This window comes from Eleutherodactylus coqui, chromosome 4 (genome assembly GCF_035609145.1).
Source record: "Eleutherodactylus coqui strain aEleCoq1 chromosome 4, aEleCoq1.hap1, whole genome shotgun sequence".
NCBI lineage: Eukaryota > Metazoa > Chordata > Amphibia > Anura > Eleutherodactylidae > Eleutherodactylus > Eleutherodactylus coqui.
This window is the reverse complement of record NC_089840.1, coordinates 125,936,076-125,955,404: the sequence shown is the minus strand read 5'-3', so window position 1 is coordinate 125,955,404 and position 19,329 is coordinate 125,936,076. Positions and strand designations below refer to the sequence as shown.

At 40.8% G+C, this 19,329-nt stretch overlaps 1 protein-coding gene across 3 annotated transcripts in view; it reads right to left on the bottom strand.

Annotated features, from left to right (window-relative positions):
• The window catches only part of MAGI3 (membrane associated guanylate kinase, WW and PDZ domain containing 3), a 298,048-nt gene that overhangs the window by 152,580 nt on the left and 126,139 nt on the right, over positions 1-19,329 (bottom strand). For all 3 annotated transcript variants that reach the window (XM_066600061.1, XM_066600062.1, XM_066600063.1), the window contains exon 2: positions 7,132-7,248. In XM_066600061.1, coding sequence (XP_066456158.1) covers positions 7,132-7,248 — 117 coding nt within the window. The remainder of the gene's footprint in view (positions 1-7,131; positions 7,249-19,329) is intronic.

Sequence of the window (19,329 nt, the reverse complement as noted above, 5' to 3'; positions counted from 1 at the left end):
GAGAGCCGGTAAGGGGTGTTGGGGGAGGGGGGGGACTGCTTAGATAGAAGCGTATATCGGCCGGCTGTGAAAACGCTGGTCAATATACACTCGTGTAAATAAGCCCAAACACTGATGGAATACTGATATGAAATATGCTCGCCTGAGCGCCGCCTAATAGCGGACCTGAGAAACAAAAAAGTCGGACAATTTAATACTTATTTCCCGCACTGTTCAGCAATCTAAGGTAGAATTTGCAAAGAACCGTCTGGAGACTAAAAGAAAAGCAAGGCCGTCCTGCATCAAATTCAAAGGACTTTAAAAGGAGGTTTTTGTATTACTGCCTATAAATAAGACAACCCCTTTAACCCATTAGTGGCCTAGTTTTTATGGACTAAACAATTTTCATTGTCAAATCACAAAAGCCATCAGTCATTGACAAAGTCGTATGAGGGCTTGTTTTTTGTGGAAAGTTTTTTTTTTATTGGAATCATTCTGGGGTAATATAGTGTGTTGTATAACTTATCACATTTTTTTCCAGCATTACTTTTTGGGTTTTGTTTTTATGGTGTTCACCATTCAGTAACAATAGCATGAGAACTTTCTTATCTGATCAGCATGATTACTGCAATATAAAGTTTGGGAAGAATTTTTTTAAATTTTTCTTTACTACTTACACACAATAAAAACACAAGTTCCATTACATTTTTTATTTCTCCACTAATGGAGCTCTGTGAGGGCTTGTTTTTTTGCAGGAACAGTTGTAGTTTCTATTGATACTAGTTGAAGGTACATTTGACTTTTGGATTGCTTTTTATTACGTTTAAGAGCTGAACAAGAGAAAAATAGCAATTCTGGCATTACTATTTAAAATTATTTTTATGGTGTTGAACCTATGCAATAAATAGCAAAATATTTTCATTATCTGGGTTGTGACTGTGGTAATACGTATTATGAATTGCTTTTTTTTTAAATGGGTTTTTGTTGGGAAAATTTTTATATTTTTTATTGAAACTTAATTGAACTTTCTTGGACACTATTCTTTAGTCCCTGAAGGGGACTTGAAGATGCGATCCTTCAATCGCTAGGATATAATACACTGCATTACTTATGTTGTGCATTCTACTAAGCCTATGACAACAGCCTATTAAACTCTGCGGGAGGTGGGGTTTAACCCCTTGAGTGGCACGCCCGGAAATTTTCCGGGACGAGCTCCACTGCTCATAGCAACATAGCCCGGAAGATTTCCGGGCTATATATCACTATGGGAGCTGCAGAGCACAATGCCACAAGCTGTGACACTGTGCTCTGCCTGCACAGACCCACAGAGAACAAAGCAAGGGCTTTGAAAAACCAGCAGAAGATATTGCGGATATGCCGGCAATCTCCTGCTTTGTTTACAGGATGCCATAGAGACCATCGGCTTGTCAGAAGCAAGCCGATGGTCTCTGTGGCAGGGAGAGCTTGGTGCTTGGCTGTGAGAGGACAGCTAGGTACTAGCTCTTACAGCAGAGATCAGAGAAAACCTCAGATCTTTGCTGTGTTAACCCTTTACATGCGGCAGTCTATGTGACTGCAGCATGTAAAGGGCTGTCACCATCGGACCCCCGGAATGTGATCAGGGGGTCCTGATGGGTCCCTGTGGAAGTCCCCTAAAGGGACAAAAAATAAATAAATAAAAATAAAAAAAAGTTAAAAAATTATTAAAAAAATAATAAAAACACTTGTCTCCCTTTACTTTGTAAAAAATCAAAAATACAATCACACGTGGTATTCATGCATCGTAATGACCCAGAGAAGGAATTTAATACATTATTTAACCCCTTAATGACATGGCCCCTTTTTTTCTTTATTTCTTTTTTTTCCTCCCCCCTGTTTAAAAAAATCACAACTTGTCCCGCAAAAAACAAGCCCTCATATGGCCATGTCAATGGACAAATGAAAAAGTTATGGCTCTTGAGACGCAACTGCAAAATTAGTTGAAATTCAATGATTAGACCATTTTAAAAAACCTGCCCTGGTGGGCACGACAGGGTGGTAGGAAACCCGCCACTCAAGGGGTTAATAGAGTTACATGGCAGACATGGAGACCTTTGTCAGGATTCCAACTGCCATGGGAACCCATTGGTACTTTGCAGTCACATTGCGGGGTACCAATGGGTGACAGAAGGATCCTCTTTCACCTGTTACCTACTTACATGCTACCATCGCTATTGATTGTGGCATATAAGGGTTAAACTGCCAGGCTCTGAGGTTTCTCCTGACAGTTAGAGCAGGAGCCTGGCTGTCAGCAGACAGCTAAGCCAAGATGTTTGTTCAAGTTTAAAGGCCATTATTGAGGTCAGTAAAAAGCATACTGACCATCACTAAGTGGTTAAAGGACCTCTGACAAATGTCATTTCTTCTCCTGCTTTGACCTGCTCAGATAACTAAAGGGAATGATGACTAGTAAATCACCCTCTCTACTACCTACCCCAGACCCCAATCAAGGAATGGCGGAGCCTACTGAATTACCAGGACGTCCAACAATCATTTGGAAGATTCCGCTACCTTGTAGCCACCCCACAATCTCATACCGAATTATTACAAACTATTTTCTTTTTGTTTAGTTCCCCATAAACGAAAACACATTTAATTTCTTTTTCTCTTTGACCTTGCTGGAAATGGCTTCAGGTCACTGCGCACTTATGGCAGCGGCTGAATTTTATGAGCTACACTGTGTGATCCACATAAAGGCAAGCAAAGCCATTACACTAATGGAAATGAGTCGTTCAAAAACATCCTGAAATGTGTCACTGTTTGAAGAATCTGATCATGTACTAACTCTATGTGAGAAAATCAGCTTAAGCACTGTTGAAAGGGAACATTAGAGGTAATCAGGAAATGTCATTCACACTTGTACTGATTTCTAGATTATGTTATGAAGTATGGGCTTGATACCAGTTCTTTTATTTCAGATACAATTTAAAGGCGTAGAACAGCGTTATAGTCAATGCAATAAAACGCTTCGGAAAATTGCATTTAAATGGCGCTAAGGAAGGTGTGCAACTTCCAACGGCACAACTGCAATCAGTTCAAGGGTTAAAGAAATACTGTAATTCTGAAAATGCTCATTTCTGGTGGAATTATTAATTAATCAGTAATGCAAATGTATATTTTTTCATGTGCGATTGATGCTATAATGAGCAGTGCACACAGGACTGATTGCAGAGAACACGCTTCCCACTAATGAGAGTGCCTTTATTTGCAAAGAACTCTGACGGGGCGAGGATGGAATAGTCTGCCTCCGAGCAGAGAAAGTTCAAACTTAGAGACTCTGTCACCTACTTTGGGCTCTATAAGCCAAGCTTATGGGTCTGAAAGTAGGTGACCCGCTGAGTCCAGGGATGTAAGTGTTATACTTATCTCCCCCGTCATCCCCCTGGTGTGAGTGCTGAAAGCCGCCGCTCAATTCATTGAGCGACGCTGCTAAGTAGTCTGCCCATTATAAAATTAGATCGGGCGGACTACTTAGCGTACTGCTCAATGCATTGAGTGGTGGCTTTCAGAGCTGACACCGGAGGAACAACAGGGGAGGTAAGTATAACACTTAGATCCCCGGACTCAGCGGGTCACCTACTTTCAGCGTAGCTTATAGGACTAAAAGTAGGTGACAGATTTCCCTTAAACTCTTGTTGAATTTTTCTATCACAGAAATAGCTGTCATTTCAGGTCACTTGAGCATCTGCTCGGAATCTAACACTGCATCCGCCCAAACAAAAATCTATAAAGTTCAGTAAATATATTAAAATGGATCGGTTTTCAGTCAAAAATAGTTATTTGGTCCCCTCTTGCTTCCAGTATGTGAGGAAAAAAATGGTGAGAACACAGCCCTATAATGTAGGTGTACTGAGCATTAAAGGGGTTGTGCCCATATAGAAAGTTATGCCTTCTCCGCAGGATAAAGGGTAACTTTCTGAATAGTGGGAGTTAGACCACTGGGACAGTCCCCCCAATCTGGAGAATGGGGCAGCATTCACCAATGTGCGCTGCTGCTCCATTAATTTCAATGGGAGCACCAAAGCTTACAAAGCGCACCCACTATAATTAGTCAAGTGGCAGTGCACATGGATTTTCGTCGCCTTGTTCATGAGGGGACATTTGGGTCCCCTATTCTAAGGATTTGAATAATCAAAACAGTTCAAGACTTCCTAGGTTCGAAAATAGAGAATGGAGAATCAGGATCCTAAATAAAATGACAAAGCGCGCTAGTTGTGGTGCATTAAGTATGGATAAGATCTGGAAAACCAAAAACATAAGCATTGCAACTAAATGTCGAATAGTCAACGCAATCATCTTCCCAATCACAACTTATGGCTCTGTAAGTTGGACACTGAAGAAAATGGACCCAAGAAAGATTGATGCCTTCAAACCTTGGTGCTGGAGGAAACTCCTACAAGTTCCTAGACCGTATCAAACCAAAGTTTCCATTGGAGGGCAAAATTGCGAAACAGAGACACTCATTATTCGGCCACACGATGCAAGATAATTCATTAGAAACATTGATAATGCTTGGAGAGGTCAGCGGCAAAAGCAGACCTGGCTGCCAAAGAACACGCTGGGTTGATACTATCAAACAATCACCTACATGCAAATGATCGAACTGAAAGTAGCCGAACAAAACAGAACCGCGTGCAGAGGGCCGATCCATAAATTATCTGAGAGTCGGCCCCGACTATACGGATAAAAGATAGACCGGTAGACTCTCAGCACAGATAGGGATCTTAGCAGACCTAACCCACCGATCAGAAAGTTATGCTCTCCTGTGGACTGGTGGTAACTTTTTACATTGGTGCAATCCCTTTAAATGCCTTCACAACTTGGCCTAGTTTCCCACTTGGTGATGGCTTTTTTTTGTCTTTATTGAATACCTCTGCACTTCAAAAGCTATACCTTTATTGTTTTTCAATCAATAAAGCTATATCGAGGGAGGATCAATGTTGTAATGTAGGACCCAACGTTCTCTTTTTACATGTATTACATAATTATATGTAATATATGAAGGGGTTAAAAGACCCCCCCCCAAAAAAAACAAACAAACAAACATTGATTCTACCATTTTATTGCGGGTTCTGTTTTGACGTTATGCACCATGCAGAAAGTGATATGATTAAGGCCGCCTGCACACGAACGAGTCAGATTCCGGCTGTGAGATCTCGCAGTGGAATCCAACCCGATGCCCCGGTGGTGACCCCCGCATACCTGTCCGATGGCTTAGTGTGCAGGCGACTTCTGTACTGCGGTTCCCGTGGCCTGTCTGCACTGCTCATTGTGGAAGGGCCACGGGATGGACGGTTCCCATTGACATAAATGGAAGCAGTCCATGCGAGGCCCGCATCTAAATTGAACATGCTGCGATTTTCCACCTGCGAGCGGAAAAATGCAGTTGATTTCGGCTTATGGGCAGGAAAAAGCGGTTTTACATAGAATGTTATGGGCAGTATTTGCTGCGGGATCTGGAGGGGAACACCTGCTCTGGATCCCGCAGTGCAAATACACCTGGCCTGACTTTACTCTGCATGTTGTTACAAAACTATGAAAATCCCCAAATTATAGAGCTTTTTTTTGTTTTCTCTTTTTGTACATTTAAATTAAAATACTTTATTGTAGAAGAGAAGTAATTTTTAGCATCCATGCATTTTTACTTCTCCATCCACAGAGCTGTGTGAGGGCTTGTTTTTTGTGGCACAACTTGTAGTTTACATTGAGGCCGTAGTTGGACGCATAGGACTTTTTGATTCCTTTTTTATATTTGTGTCTTTGGAAGGCGGAATGAAAAAAATGCTATTTTGATATATGCCCTTTTACAATGCTCACTGTGCTGGATCATTAACGGGTTCATATTATTATATAGCTAGTTACAAGTGTGGCCATTTCAATTATGTCTATTTTCTTTATTTATTTTTTTAAGTAATGGACATTTTGGAATACATATCAAAGTGACCAACAGGATAGTAGAAATCAGATTTCGACTGACGAGGCAGGATCAATGTTGTAATGTAGGACCCAACGTTCTATATTGCATTTTGGCAATAGAACTGCTGTGACTGAGAAGATCTGCTAATTAAATACCCAACAGCATTCCTACACGGTTTATCTTTATTTATCCAAATTCTCCTTCAGATTGATTCTCACTGCACGGAGAACAACGCACATTGAGAAAAGACTCCTTCCAAATGGCAGATGGGCAAGGGAGTGCAGACTATTTTGACAGATTTGATTCTGAATAATCAGCAGTTATCAAAATGAACAGATTGATGTAAATAACAACATGCAAAAGATAAGATGGCGTCCAAATGTACAGCAAGGTAAGGGCTTGCTCCGACCAGCGCTAGAGACGTCTGTTCCTCTGTTCCGTGTCTCTGCTCAGTAAACAAAAATCAAACAGATTAAACTTTTCCGTTTTGTTCCCCACCGACTTCAATGTTTTTTGTTTTTACAAAAACGGAAATAAGTTTTTTCGATTTTCACCATTTTTTTCCCCTTTTCACATGCTCCTTACAAAAATGGAACAAATGGTGCAGTCAGTTTGTAAAATGGAAGTGAAAGGGAACAGAAATAAACGGAAATATATCAGTCATATTGTTTAAAAAAATTGCTCATTGGAATGTATGGGAAGCAAAATAAAAACGTTTAATTCAGTTTGATTTCTGTTTTTCCTGCTCCGAAAATGGAACAGAGGAATGAAAATCTCTAGTGGAAACAAGCCCGAAAACCTCTTGAGGAACATCAATGCCGAAAAACTGGAGAAAAACTTACTGGACAGAACACAGAGTAAAACTAAAAGGGTCAGTGAGTTTGTATCATTATATGCTGCACTACAGAAACTGTATAAGACATGCAGAGATATGTTCGCTATACATGTATAGATACTTTAGATAAACCACCAATAAAACACACTGGTGATGAAAATGAGTGATTCTGTAATCATTTACTGATTTCCCACCATTTGACATGAACAACAGTGGTATAATGTAACAGGTTCACAAGTTTTGCCAGAATGGTACAGCACTATGTAGAGTTCTAGGTAACAAGCTTCCTTGAATTAGCCATACACAATGGTGAAGAATGTACATTATTTGTTCGCAGTCAGAGTAGCGGGTTGGTACTCACAAGGTATCGTCCGCAGATAGAGGTTATCTCTTATCACTTGCTGCAGCTTATGGTCTATGGATCCCTTCTGGAACTGTAGGCTCAGATAATGACGAAGATCCTTATTAATAACTTTACCTGTAAGGATAAAAAGAAACCATATTAAAAACTTTAGGATTTCATATAAGTCTCTCCATAGGTTAACAGCATAAAACATTTAGAAGGACTTAAAAAGATGAGGTTTCCGTTAATCATCTTCTGTTCCAAAAACAGCTCAAACTATCCAGAAGCAATGTCTGGTACTGCAACTAACCCCACTCTGAGTAAATAGGGCTAAACCATAATAACGGAGATAGAAGTGTCCTCGTGTAAAACAGATGGAATAAAAGGTATTTCTTTCTCCTCTTGGATGACCCCTTAATCTTTCTTCCAAGGTCAATATCAGCCAGTTTTTGCTGGAGGTTCATGGCTATTCAGTGTCGGCTACTAGCGATCTAACCCTTCCTAAAAATGTTTTCTTGCTCCTCAATGGTGTAGGCAGACATATTAAGCCAATAAATGGCACTGTATCAAGCAGTCGTCAGGGCCCTATTACACTGAATTCGCGATAATCACTTGGTATGAATGCTGCCAGTGACTGAATGACCAACAATAATTCATTCACTTATCTTAGTCATTCAATTTGTGCAGGCAAGAAACTCAAAAGACAAGCGGCCTCTGTAAGTAGGCAATCGCTCATCTATGAACAACTGCCCCATTAATGTGAATGAAGGTGGGCAGCTGGAAGAGCTCTCCACCCCGCTCCACCTCCATTCACTAAGCGATTATAACCTGGGACTCTGTGCCCGACAACCATCCTGTGTAAAGGACCCTTAGACTTCCAAGTTTTACATGTATCCGATATGACTAACATCTTCCTGGAAGTTGACGAAAAGAGTGCCACATCTGTCCACAGGATGTTTGTGGCATTGCAGGACAGCCCTATTCACTTCAACTAAATAAAGTTACAACACCAGACACAACATGTTGACAGCTTTGACACCATTCATAGGAAAAGTCAGCCATTCTAATCATATTCCTCTCCTTCACCTTTATCCTACAAATCTAATTTGTTGATTGTAATGTCTGGCTTTTGGGGAAGTTCGGATTGGATTCCCAGCCTATTTTTGAAATTGGCCTTTTACTTGGGATGCAACAATCTTATTGGTTCCTCTGCGTTTCGTTTCTTGCCGTTGACAATCCAAGGATTACGAGGAGTCAAAATTGGTCTATCATCCACAGAAATGAATACTGTATTTATTTATGTATGGCTTTCTGCAGATCTACGAGTTATCATGCTTCTGAGGAGGCAGATGAGAAGAACCCTTGAGATATCTCTATCATGACCGAAAGAAGATTTGGAGATGGGACAAGAAATTCAGCCCATCTTGTAGTTATTTATGAATGATTTGGCACAGATTCCCAGATTATAATGATCTGGAGGAGACAAGCAAGATTACATGACCCAAAGTAGTAAGACTTGAGGATGATTGGGGTCAGGGGGTTTAAATCTAACTTGTAATTACATTTTAAACAGTTGTAGTAGTAGTGCAATTGATTTCAACGAGAGCTTTGCCTGTAATTGCAAGCATCGGCCACTACACATGGATCGGAGCAGTGGCTTTCGCTCCGACCCCAATGTATCCTGGCACTGGCAGACGGAGCTGCCTTGAAAACCCCTTTAACAATTTAGTATGGATAACCTTTATTACAAATTATTTCAGGAGGTTATTCTCCCCACATAAGAAGTATAGAATAAATATACCAACTATAAAAAAAAAATTCCATCCTAAACATAATATATGCACTTAAAAGAGGAAAACAGCTGTTCCATATAATACAATCAGAGCACAACCGGTTAAAATTGCAGACACTCCCCAGACAGACATGAAGCAGCAGTATTGCAGGTTACTCACTGACATTTTTCTTTAGCTAATTTAGTCATTTCATGCTCCCTTTCTATGTACAGTTGCTCTGCTTCTCTCTATAGAGATTTAATGTTAGAACTTCCTATTGTGTAAGATAAAGCCTCAAAAGATTTGCAGAGAATACATCTGCGCCCAAGCATTGTATACGGACCTATTTCTGGATCACAGCCCTCCCAATGGGCTCCATTTGTCAGATCACGTCAAGCAAGTGAACATTTGACAAACTTCCTGATGGCTGAATCACTGCCATGTCTTTTGGTGATGGTCATGAATCAAGACCTAAGAAGTATATTGAGAAATCTATTTTACTCTGCAAGATATCAGCCAAATATAGAAAATGTGCAGAGTCTGCTAATGTTTCACATGGCTAGGAGAAAAGATATATACCGCATGACTTTCCAACGCGCGCCATTGTCCATTAAAACACTGTTCCATCAGTCTTTCCTTAATGGCTAAAGATATAGTTCGTATAGTTTAGAAATTAACACAATATAGAAAGTACAAAAAGGGCTCAATAATTCTCCTCTCCTCCTTTGAGCCAACGATACTACTAAATTTTCTATGTGGGGTAGCACTGCGGCTCAGGAAGTACCACTGTTACTTTGGTTCAGATTCAACCAAGGTCCACATACGTAAGGAGATTGTATTCTACCCTGCTTTTTGTACGAGCTTCCTTTAGATACAATACACTTCTCCCAAACCATAATAATAGGTTAATTGGCTTAATTAAGGCTGTGTAACATAGTATGTTAGGCTTAATAAGACATATGTCCATCCAGTTCAGCCTATTAACCTCCAATGTTGATCCAGAGGACAGAAAAAAACACCAATTAGGAAGAAGTCAATTTTCCCCATTTAAGGGAAAAACAATCTTCCTTCCTAAATCCAATCTGGCAATTGAAACAATCTCTGGATCTCTGACCTTTCTGAAGTAATTAGTGATACAAAATGTAATATTGTAATGCTCAAGAAAGGTGTCCAGGTCCCTCTTGTACTCTTATCGAGTTCGCCATCATCATGTCCTCAGGCAGAGAGTTCCATAGTCCACTGCTCACAGAAAAGAACCCTTTTCTATGTTGGTGTAGAAACCTTCTTCCCTCAAGATACAGAGGGTGCCACCTTGTTACAGTCACAGTCCTGGGTATAAATAGATGATGGGAGAGATCTCTATATAGACCCCTGATCTATTATACATAATTATTAGAGTACCCCCTTGTTACAGTCCTGGGTATAAATAGATGGTAGGAAAGATCTCTGTATTGTCCCTGATATATCTATTCATAGTTATTAGAACGCTCCCTTGTCACAGTCCCGGGTATAAATAGTTGATGGGAGAGATCTCTGTATTGTCCCTGATATATTTATTCATAGTTATTAGAGCGCCCCCTTGTTACAGTCCTGGGTATAAATGGATGGTAGGAGAGATCTCTGTATTGTCCCCTGATATATCTATACATAGTTATTAGAACGCCCCCTTGTCACAGTCCTGGGTATAAATAGTTGATGGGAGAGATCTCTGTATTGTCCCCTGATACATTTAATAGTTATTAGGTCGCTCCTGTCTTTTTTTTCTAAACTAAATAATGCCAATATTGATAACCTCTCTGGGTATTGTAGTCCACCCATTCCATTAATTAATTTAGTTGCCGCCTTTGCAGCCGTTCAAGCTCTGATATATCCTTCTCGAGTACCGAGAGGGATATATCAAAATTGTACACAATACTCTATGTATGCTCATAGAGCATTAACTATTCCATCCAGGGGTTGTCTGAAACCCTGAAAAGAAGATTTAGATGGAACCACAGACTGCCAATGCTGAAATGGAGGCCAATGAGGTCTTCGCTTCAGCAGGTTTCTGTTCCCGTCCAGCATTTGTGCTGGACATTTGGCAAGGGTGCCATTCAAATCTATTTTTCATGGGGATGTTTACTCACAGGACCATCACTCTATCTGAATATTGACGATCAGCTGATGAATGAGCCAATTCTTTTCTGTTTTGCTGATTGGGTGGTTTATGTGGGCATAAAAAGTGCTTGCTGTTTAGCAACACATCCCCTCATGTAAAAAGGGGATTTGAAGCTGAGTGCTATCTGTATGACAACAATCATTAACAATCATTTACCCCCGTATCAGTGATTGTCACATGTGAACGGCAGGAGCAAGTCATACTATATTGTCGAAGGGAGCTCATTAGAACCGGCAGAATCGAGCTGTGTTAAAGGGTCCTTATAGGAAAAGGACCTAAACAGGTAGGGTTGCTAAACCTACAGTAGAAAGCTTAATACCATGCACATGAATGGTTTGTGATGTTCTCAATACAGTCAATAATCTCACTGAATATGGAAGGAGACAAAATATTTTGATCAGCCAACAGATGGATGACTGGTTGCCCTTCCGTAGTTGTATATCCATGGACAAATGACCAGACGCAGAAGACAAAAAGACATTTTACTTATAATGTGAAGGCAACCATTGACTGTCCGAATGCAGTATCAACTTCCGGTTATGGCCAACAATATAAACTGCCCTTCTTCAACACAATGGAGCGAGACTTGAAAGGATGTAAGCAATCTGTGTTTTGTACAGATAATTGTGATCAATGAATAAATGGCAATTTGTGTAAAAACTGTGGAATTCAGTTTTTTCCGTCAACACTAACAAGATCAACAACTGATAGGGGTTGTATCTTGTGAAAAGCATTTAGTGCTCCTCTAAACTAATATCTTCCATACCGAATATTGCTGATGTAGCTGTATAGACCGTCTAGTCATTATTCTTCTAGCATACCCACAGTACCCTTTGGGATCAGGCTACTCCATTGGCTGCTTTCCACTCTTTAAACAGTCATTGGGGATCTACAAACGTTTAATGGACACAATGACGATCCAAATTAATGAGTAAACAAGAAGTGCCACTATACTGTAAAATATGTTGACTTAAAACTTTTTAGAGAGCGGCTTTCTTCATCTCTGGAGGAATAGTTGCAGTCTGAAACTCAATATATTCCAGTGGATTTTTGCTGAGAGTTACAAAGTTGCATTACAAAAAGTCTGGATGTAGTTCCAGCCCAACACTTGAGTCACACAAAGATCAATAGCGTTACACATCCGGAATCTTTGTTTAGGTTATTGTAATGCTTAGACCCACTCAGGGAGAAAAGTAGGTTAGCAGACGATCGGGGAAATTATTTCTGATGGCTTTCTGTAGCCAAACTTTGACACACAGTGAGATCATTGTTTAGCCGTAAAATTGGCATGTTGACATGTTTACTTGAAACGTTGGTCATGATGTGATTTCCTGACGGATGTTTCTTGTCCGACACTCATGTTCAACAAGACATTTCAAAGGCAAATTATTAGGAATGGTTTATTAGCAGACGTAACGATCAGAGAAACACTGGAACGTTTGTCTACAAAGTACACTGGTACTAGATGATGCCGAACACGGCAGCCGAGTATACAGGAGCACCGGGGGGGGAAGAGTGTATGGGAGCACCTGGGGTGGGGGGGCGAGTCTACAGGAGCACAGGATTGCACAGCGCATTTCTTATAAATTTGTTGTAATCACATGAAATAATCAAGGGACACATACACTATTGCATAATGATCTTTAAACATTACTATTGTTTAGTGCCATCTATGGGGAATATGCCGGATGAAATTTAATTTACCGTTGTCCTAGAGCCCAAATATTTAGATATTGCTCTGAACTATAGCAGACTACATTTTACGGGGCCTCAAACAAATTCTAAGCCATCAGAAGTTATACATAAGCTGGAAATCAGCGCTCGTTTAGTTCTTTCTACATGAAACAATCATCTTCAGTATGTTTGGGCAAAAATTTGAAATAAGGCCGTTTTCAGACGGCCAAGAAAATCGTGTGAGATTTGCGCTTTGTGACATGCACAAAACTCACATGAATATAAACCTCATAACTCCGGCATGTTGTTGGGCATGCCCTCCATCTCGGTTTTCAATGGGGCCAGCAGCAGTGTTGCACCACGTGGGAGAAACTCTGATCCTTCGCCCCGGCTGACAGCCACGGCAGCGGGTCGGTACTTCCCCAAAGTGATGCGAGGTGGTTTTGAGATAAAAATGCCTTGCATCCGAGGGGAAATCGCAAGCTGGTGAATGCAATATTGGGCCGTGATTCAAAGCCAGCTATCGCCCGTGTGAAGTTAGCCTAAAAAATCCTCAAATGAAACCTCAGACCTTGTAAAAGCATGCAAAGCAAAATCCTGAAATTGAGTCGGCACAGTACTTTTCAAGGACCACTAAATTTATCCAAGGTGGTTTTTCAAAAAAGCTGTTAAAGGGAATCTGCCAGCTCAGAAATGCTGCGCTATCTGCTGGCATCATGTGATAGAGCCGGAGGAGCTAAGCAGATTGCTATATAGTTTTATGGGGAAAGATTCAGCATAACTTGCATTTTATTCATTTATATCTCTGCACATTCTGAGCTGAACAGTCCAATGGGTGGAGCTATTAACGCCCATTGTGCAACTGCACTTACTCCTGAGTGACATTGGCCTAAGAGCAATCACAAATCTGCATACAAATCCTTCTATAGGATCTCTGATCTGGAGAAATACAAAACAGTAGGGATTATGACAGAACACCATGCTTTAGCAGCCATTGTTCCCTGGTCTGCCTAATGGACACAGGGAACCCCCAATTAATGGCTGCTAAAGCATAAAAATCTTATACTTACCTTTTTTCCTGTTGTTGTGCAGCGGGGTCATCTCCCAGCAGGCTCCTCCTCTTCCTCAGACGAGCCGCCCCCCCTCCGGGAGTCCACGCATGCGCAGAAGACAGGCACCCTCTGACAGGAGTCAGGACGGGCCGCCTCTCCACTGTGCATGCGCAGCACTCGGGAGTTCAGCCAGGAAGGACGGGCCGCCCACAGCAAGCACTGCTTGTGACGTGCTTGCTGTCGGCGGCCCGTCCGTTCACCTCGGAAGTGGCTGACAGACGGACGGAGCAGAGTAGGAAGCGGTCATTTTGACCGCTCCATCTCTGCTTCTAGAAGCCACAGAAGAAGATGCCCGAAGGAGGGGACATGTCTGGCGATCGGTCCTGGGCAGGCAAGGTAATTAAAAGATTTTTTCCATGTCAGAACCCCTTTAAGCGCATTTAAAAACCCTAAAGCAAACCTCTCCGCAGCCTGAAATGGCGGCTTATATTAAATCGCTCTCAACTGCACAGATATACACCGAACATTTTTTTTGTTTAGTATCCCATTAATAATTAGTCAAATGTGATTTACAGGGAAGATGAAAACAATTTCCACATTATTATTAACATGATAAACACAGACAGCGTCGCGCAGAATGTTTAGCCCTCATGTCGTTTCCAGAAACCTTCGAGAATCGGCGGTCTATGGGAAATCAGAAAATAAATGAGACTCCATAGAACAGCGCGCTCCTTCTATTAAGCGTCGGATATTGTCATTTGTATTCATTTGAGTTGACGTCTTCTACCATTTGAAAAATAAACAGCTTTACGTAAAAAGCTTAAGACAGCGAAAAAAAAAAAAATCAAATAAATGAAATGACTATTTTGACCTAAGACGGTTCCCGCGACAATAACTAATGCCTTTAAAAAAAAAGTTTGTTTGAATGTAAAAGCGTGAGACCATATAGCTATATGGAAAAACCTGACGTGCTTTGTTAAAACCGCAGATGAGATGACACAAAACACTTTATCTCAAGAGATTCTCCAAGTTATTAAAGTGCTTTTCACTTGGACCGTGTTGAGATGAAACAGCAGACGAGAGCTCTACAAGAACAACCAACAGCTACCAAGATATCACTGTAATTGGCTTGCAGAGTTGGATTCATTCATCTATCAAGGAAAAGCAAACAAATTGACTTCAGCGTGCCCGGAGAACAGATTTACAATGGTCTGTACTATGTTTTATCATCAAACAAAAATGGTGGTTGTAGACGAGCCCCAGAATGTGAGACACGCCGACTGGAACTAGCAGCACATACTTTACAATTGCATTACAACAATGATATTTAAAGGGATATGGAGTTACTTTGTCAGTATGGTCATGGAGGTCAGGAACGGACAAACCCTCCTGAAATCTGTAGGTTACTGATGGATATCAAAGGACAACTTTAGCCCAGATCGAAACTGGGTCATAAAAACATTCTAAAGTCTAATGAAAAAGTTGCAAGGAAGCCACTTAGGATACTTTTACATGTCGCGGTTTGTTCGCCCCAGGAAACAATGTCACAGTTTGCTCGATCGCCCAGTTTAAAATACAAAGAAAAATCGCTTATTTTTTATAGGATCATTCGAAGATTATTCTGAACGATTAGTGAACGAACCAACGATGATTTTCATGCTTGCATAAAATAAACGACAAGCAAAAGAGTTATCGTTCAATCGTTGGCAGTTTACATTTAACGATTTTCGTTCAAATTCAATCTATCAAGCCATTTTTTTTAATTTAGATTGAACGATAATAATCGTTCCATGTAGAAGCATGCAACAGAATCCCCGAATGGAAACAAGAAGAACCATTCACTTCTATTGTGAAACAGATACCTCTTTCATGTCCATTTGAAACCAACAGAAAGTTTGCAAAAAGGGCGCCAAAGTGGTGTCCGTTTCACGATAGAAGTGAATGGTTCTTTTTGTTTCTGTTTGGGGACTCCATCACAGTATTGTTTTCTGCAGCTGTCATGGAGCCCCCCCAGAGTATACAATAATGCCGTGAGAACGCTTTGTAAGTTTAACATGAATCTTCCACTTTAAAAACTTTAAACTTATCCCAGATTATGTTCTATTAGGTTCACAAAACTTCTGCCATCAGCATTTATACCGCTGTATGCTGGCCCGACAGGATGTGTCATTCTCTTAGGACACTTCATTGGATTGTATCATATCCATCATTCATATCCTGTGAATATTTGAAAGCTTGTTATTCTGATGCCCAATATCCTGTGTGGATATTGCAGGCCATAATATATACAGGGTGTAGAAAAAAATATGGAAACACTATGAAATGCATGGGATTTTAATCATTAGCACTGCCCTTTTGACTCCTAATTGGATGAGAGCTTTCTCAACAAAATTTGTGTTTACTTCACCTCTTTCCCTGCTCTGGGTGGTTTTAGGAACCAGCTGGTAACAGCAGCTGAGTGGCTTAAACCCATGACCAATGAAACCTTGTTGTTCGGGTAGACGTTCTCTTCTGTCCGGCAGCATCTGTGTCATATTACCTCCACTTAAGATACATGGGATTATAAATCCTATTTCAAAAAGGCATGTAGAGACTGATTTTAAAGGCATGCATTTCATAAAGTTGTTCAGATATTTTTCAACCCCCTGTTTATACCATGGCTACGTTTGATATGAGCATTCATTGCTCTGATGCTTCGCAAAAGTAGAAAAAAACAGCCAAGCCGGGTGAAGACACGGTTCTTAGAGCAATGCTAACAACTCATGGACACAGAAACGTACAAGAAAATAGCGCCTGTGCGGTCTAGTGAGCGCTAAGAGTGTTTCCATGGACAACAGCCGTCATAATTTCCTACTTGCGTTTGCTTTGCACGTTAAACATATGCATGTTACGATAAAGCCCTGTGAGTCCGGCCTAAAATAGAAGTCCTTTGATTTAGATCCTCCAACGCTGATGACAAATCTAGAACCGGTTACGAAGAGAGTCCTGGACCACTCACATCACGGAGAACCTCACGAGTTGGTCTGATTCATCTGTTCTATACTTATCAGCTTGGAACGTTAATGAGGAAAAATTCCCATTCTTCTTGAAGATGAGGTTGTTCTGATGAAATACATAACTTCCAATTTTCAAGACTCGCTGAACCCTTCTTAATGTGCTTTCTGGGAAAATGACAGGGGCACAATAGCTAGCTTTGTGGCATTCTGTCAGCCGGATGAAGTGCAGATACAATGCCTGGGCTATTTGTGGGCTGCAGGGCCACTGCGGATCTGCTGATATGACAGATTTGCTAATGACATCTGACAGGAGTGTCACAAAGCAACGATTGTGAAGGACCTTACTGTAAGATAAGATTGCTGTAAAAATATTTGCTTTAAAGCGGCACAAGAATCAAAGAGACAATTATGCTATTGTCTGCTTTATAGTATTAACCAGGACTTTCCGGTTTACACTCTATAGGGCCAGGATGCAAATCTTCATATTATAAAGAATCTCAGGGCACATCCCAGAAGAGATAAGCCTACTTCATTATACTACAGTACTATATATCTGCTCTAAAGGGTTAAAAATGGTAATGGGCAGAGATGCACCAAAATTTGTGACAACTTTTAGAGCGGTGGGACTGAGCATGCCCAGAGGATGTTTTTGGATTAGCTGATTAACGTGATGTAAAAAGGAATTATTGCTGTCATCTGCAAAGGAGCTGCTGCTGCCAGAAGAGAGACCAGCGGGAGCTTGAACCCTTGGATGAGGGAGCATAGCTATTTAGAGCAGATAGAAGAAATTGAGATTGCCTGTTGGCATCAAAAGAGGGCAGGATAGCGCTGTAGAGCTGTGAATCAAGACTAAGTAGGGCAGCAATGATCTGTAAGTGAGGCCGGCCTCATTAAAACTGCAAGATGTGCACACCACTAAGGACGATATGTTAGCAGGCCTGCTATAGGAAGGACTAGCATTGTGGGCACGGACATTGCATAAAATCAGGGTTGTGGACTGTGATATTTAAAGAGACATTGTACTTGTATACGAGAACCAGATTTTCTAGACAGAATGCGTTGGGGTGTGTATTGTATTCAGCCACAGAACTTCCCTAACTATTGAGTGTACTTCATATTTTTCATGAAGTGTTGCTGTTGTAATTTTGTGCTAAATACAAAGTATTATAACTTATTGTGAATGGAGTATGAATAACCCTAACATAGCTGGCAATAGGCAATTCTACAACAGTTTCATTACGCTTTTGATATTTTTATTACTCATTTTCATTCCTTTGTTCATAAATAAAAGTTGTATTGTTTTGTAATTCCTCCTGCTGCATCATCTCCTGAACCTGCGTTGCAATACAACCACCTGCGACATTTCCATATGCTAGACGAAAAAATGATATTCAAATTGATTATAATTATAGATGAGCGAGTATACTCGCTAAAGGCAATTGCTCGATCGAGCATTGCCTTTAGCGAGTACCTGCCCGCTCGAGACTGAAGGTTCGGGTGCCAGCGCGGGGGAGTGGTGAGTAGCGGCTGTCAGCAGGGGGGAGTGGGGGAAGAGAGGGAGAGAGAGATCTTCCCTCCGTTCCTCCCCGCTCTCCCCCGCAGCTCCCTGCCCGCCGCCGGAACCCTAACCTTCAGTCTCGAGCGGGCAGGTACTCGCTAAAGGCAATGCGCGCTCGAGCAATTGCCTTTAGCGAGTATACTCGCTCATCTATAACTATAATCATCAAGAAGATCCAACTTAAAGTGCTATTCTGCTTTTAATAAATAAAGGTAACTTTTAGTATAATGAAAAGTTATAAAATCTTCTAATGTACTTTCTGCACAAATCTGTCATGTTTTCAAGATCTATGTTTGCTAGCATGTCTTCCTTGTCTTCTAGGCAGGGCATAAATAGCTGCCCTGGCCAAAGTCACACATCCTGAAACTCATTATCCATCCATGACGGATTATTTTTTACTTGACCCAAACAATGAAGGCTAACAATAAATGACAGCAAGCAAAGATCTTGAAACTGGATTCAGAATTGTATTGACAAATTGTGTACTTTTACACTGCACAAAGAAAATACCCCTTTCTTCAATACATTATTCTTATGGAAGTAAGGAGAAACTGCATCAGAATTCAATAAATTCAACTTAGAGATATAAATTGCTTCAAGAGAATCATACATGGCCATCTTGGGTCCAACATTCTAAAGCTAAGAGAACAAAGACTTTTTGTTTCACAGGAGAATTTAGTAAAAATATATTTACTGCCACTCAACAATGTAGAGTAAACAAGAACAGAACACTTCCAGAGCCGATGAGACTTTCTACGAGTGGCATTACAAACATTCCCTAAACTTTAAAGTCTGCTACATTTCTTTGTGCAATAGCGAAAATACAAAACTGCCCTGAGATCTATATAGTTTTACCAGTGCAGCAGCAAAATTGAAAACACACCTTTCAGAAAAAGCAGTAATGCCATGCACAATACATGAGTAGTAGAACTATATCGGGCCATTATATAATATTTTCCCCCTAGTTTTCCCCTCTGCAGGCAGTACATCTAATTCACAATTTACC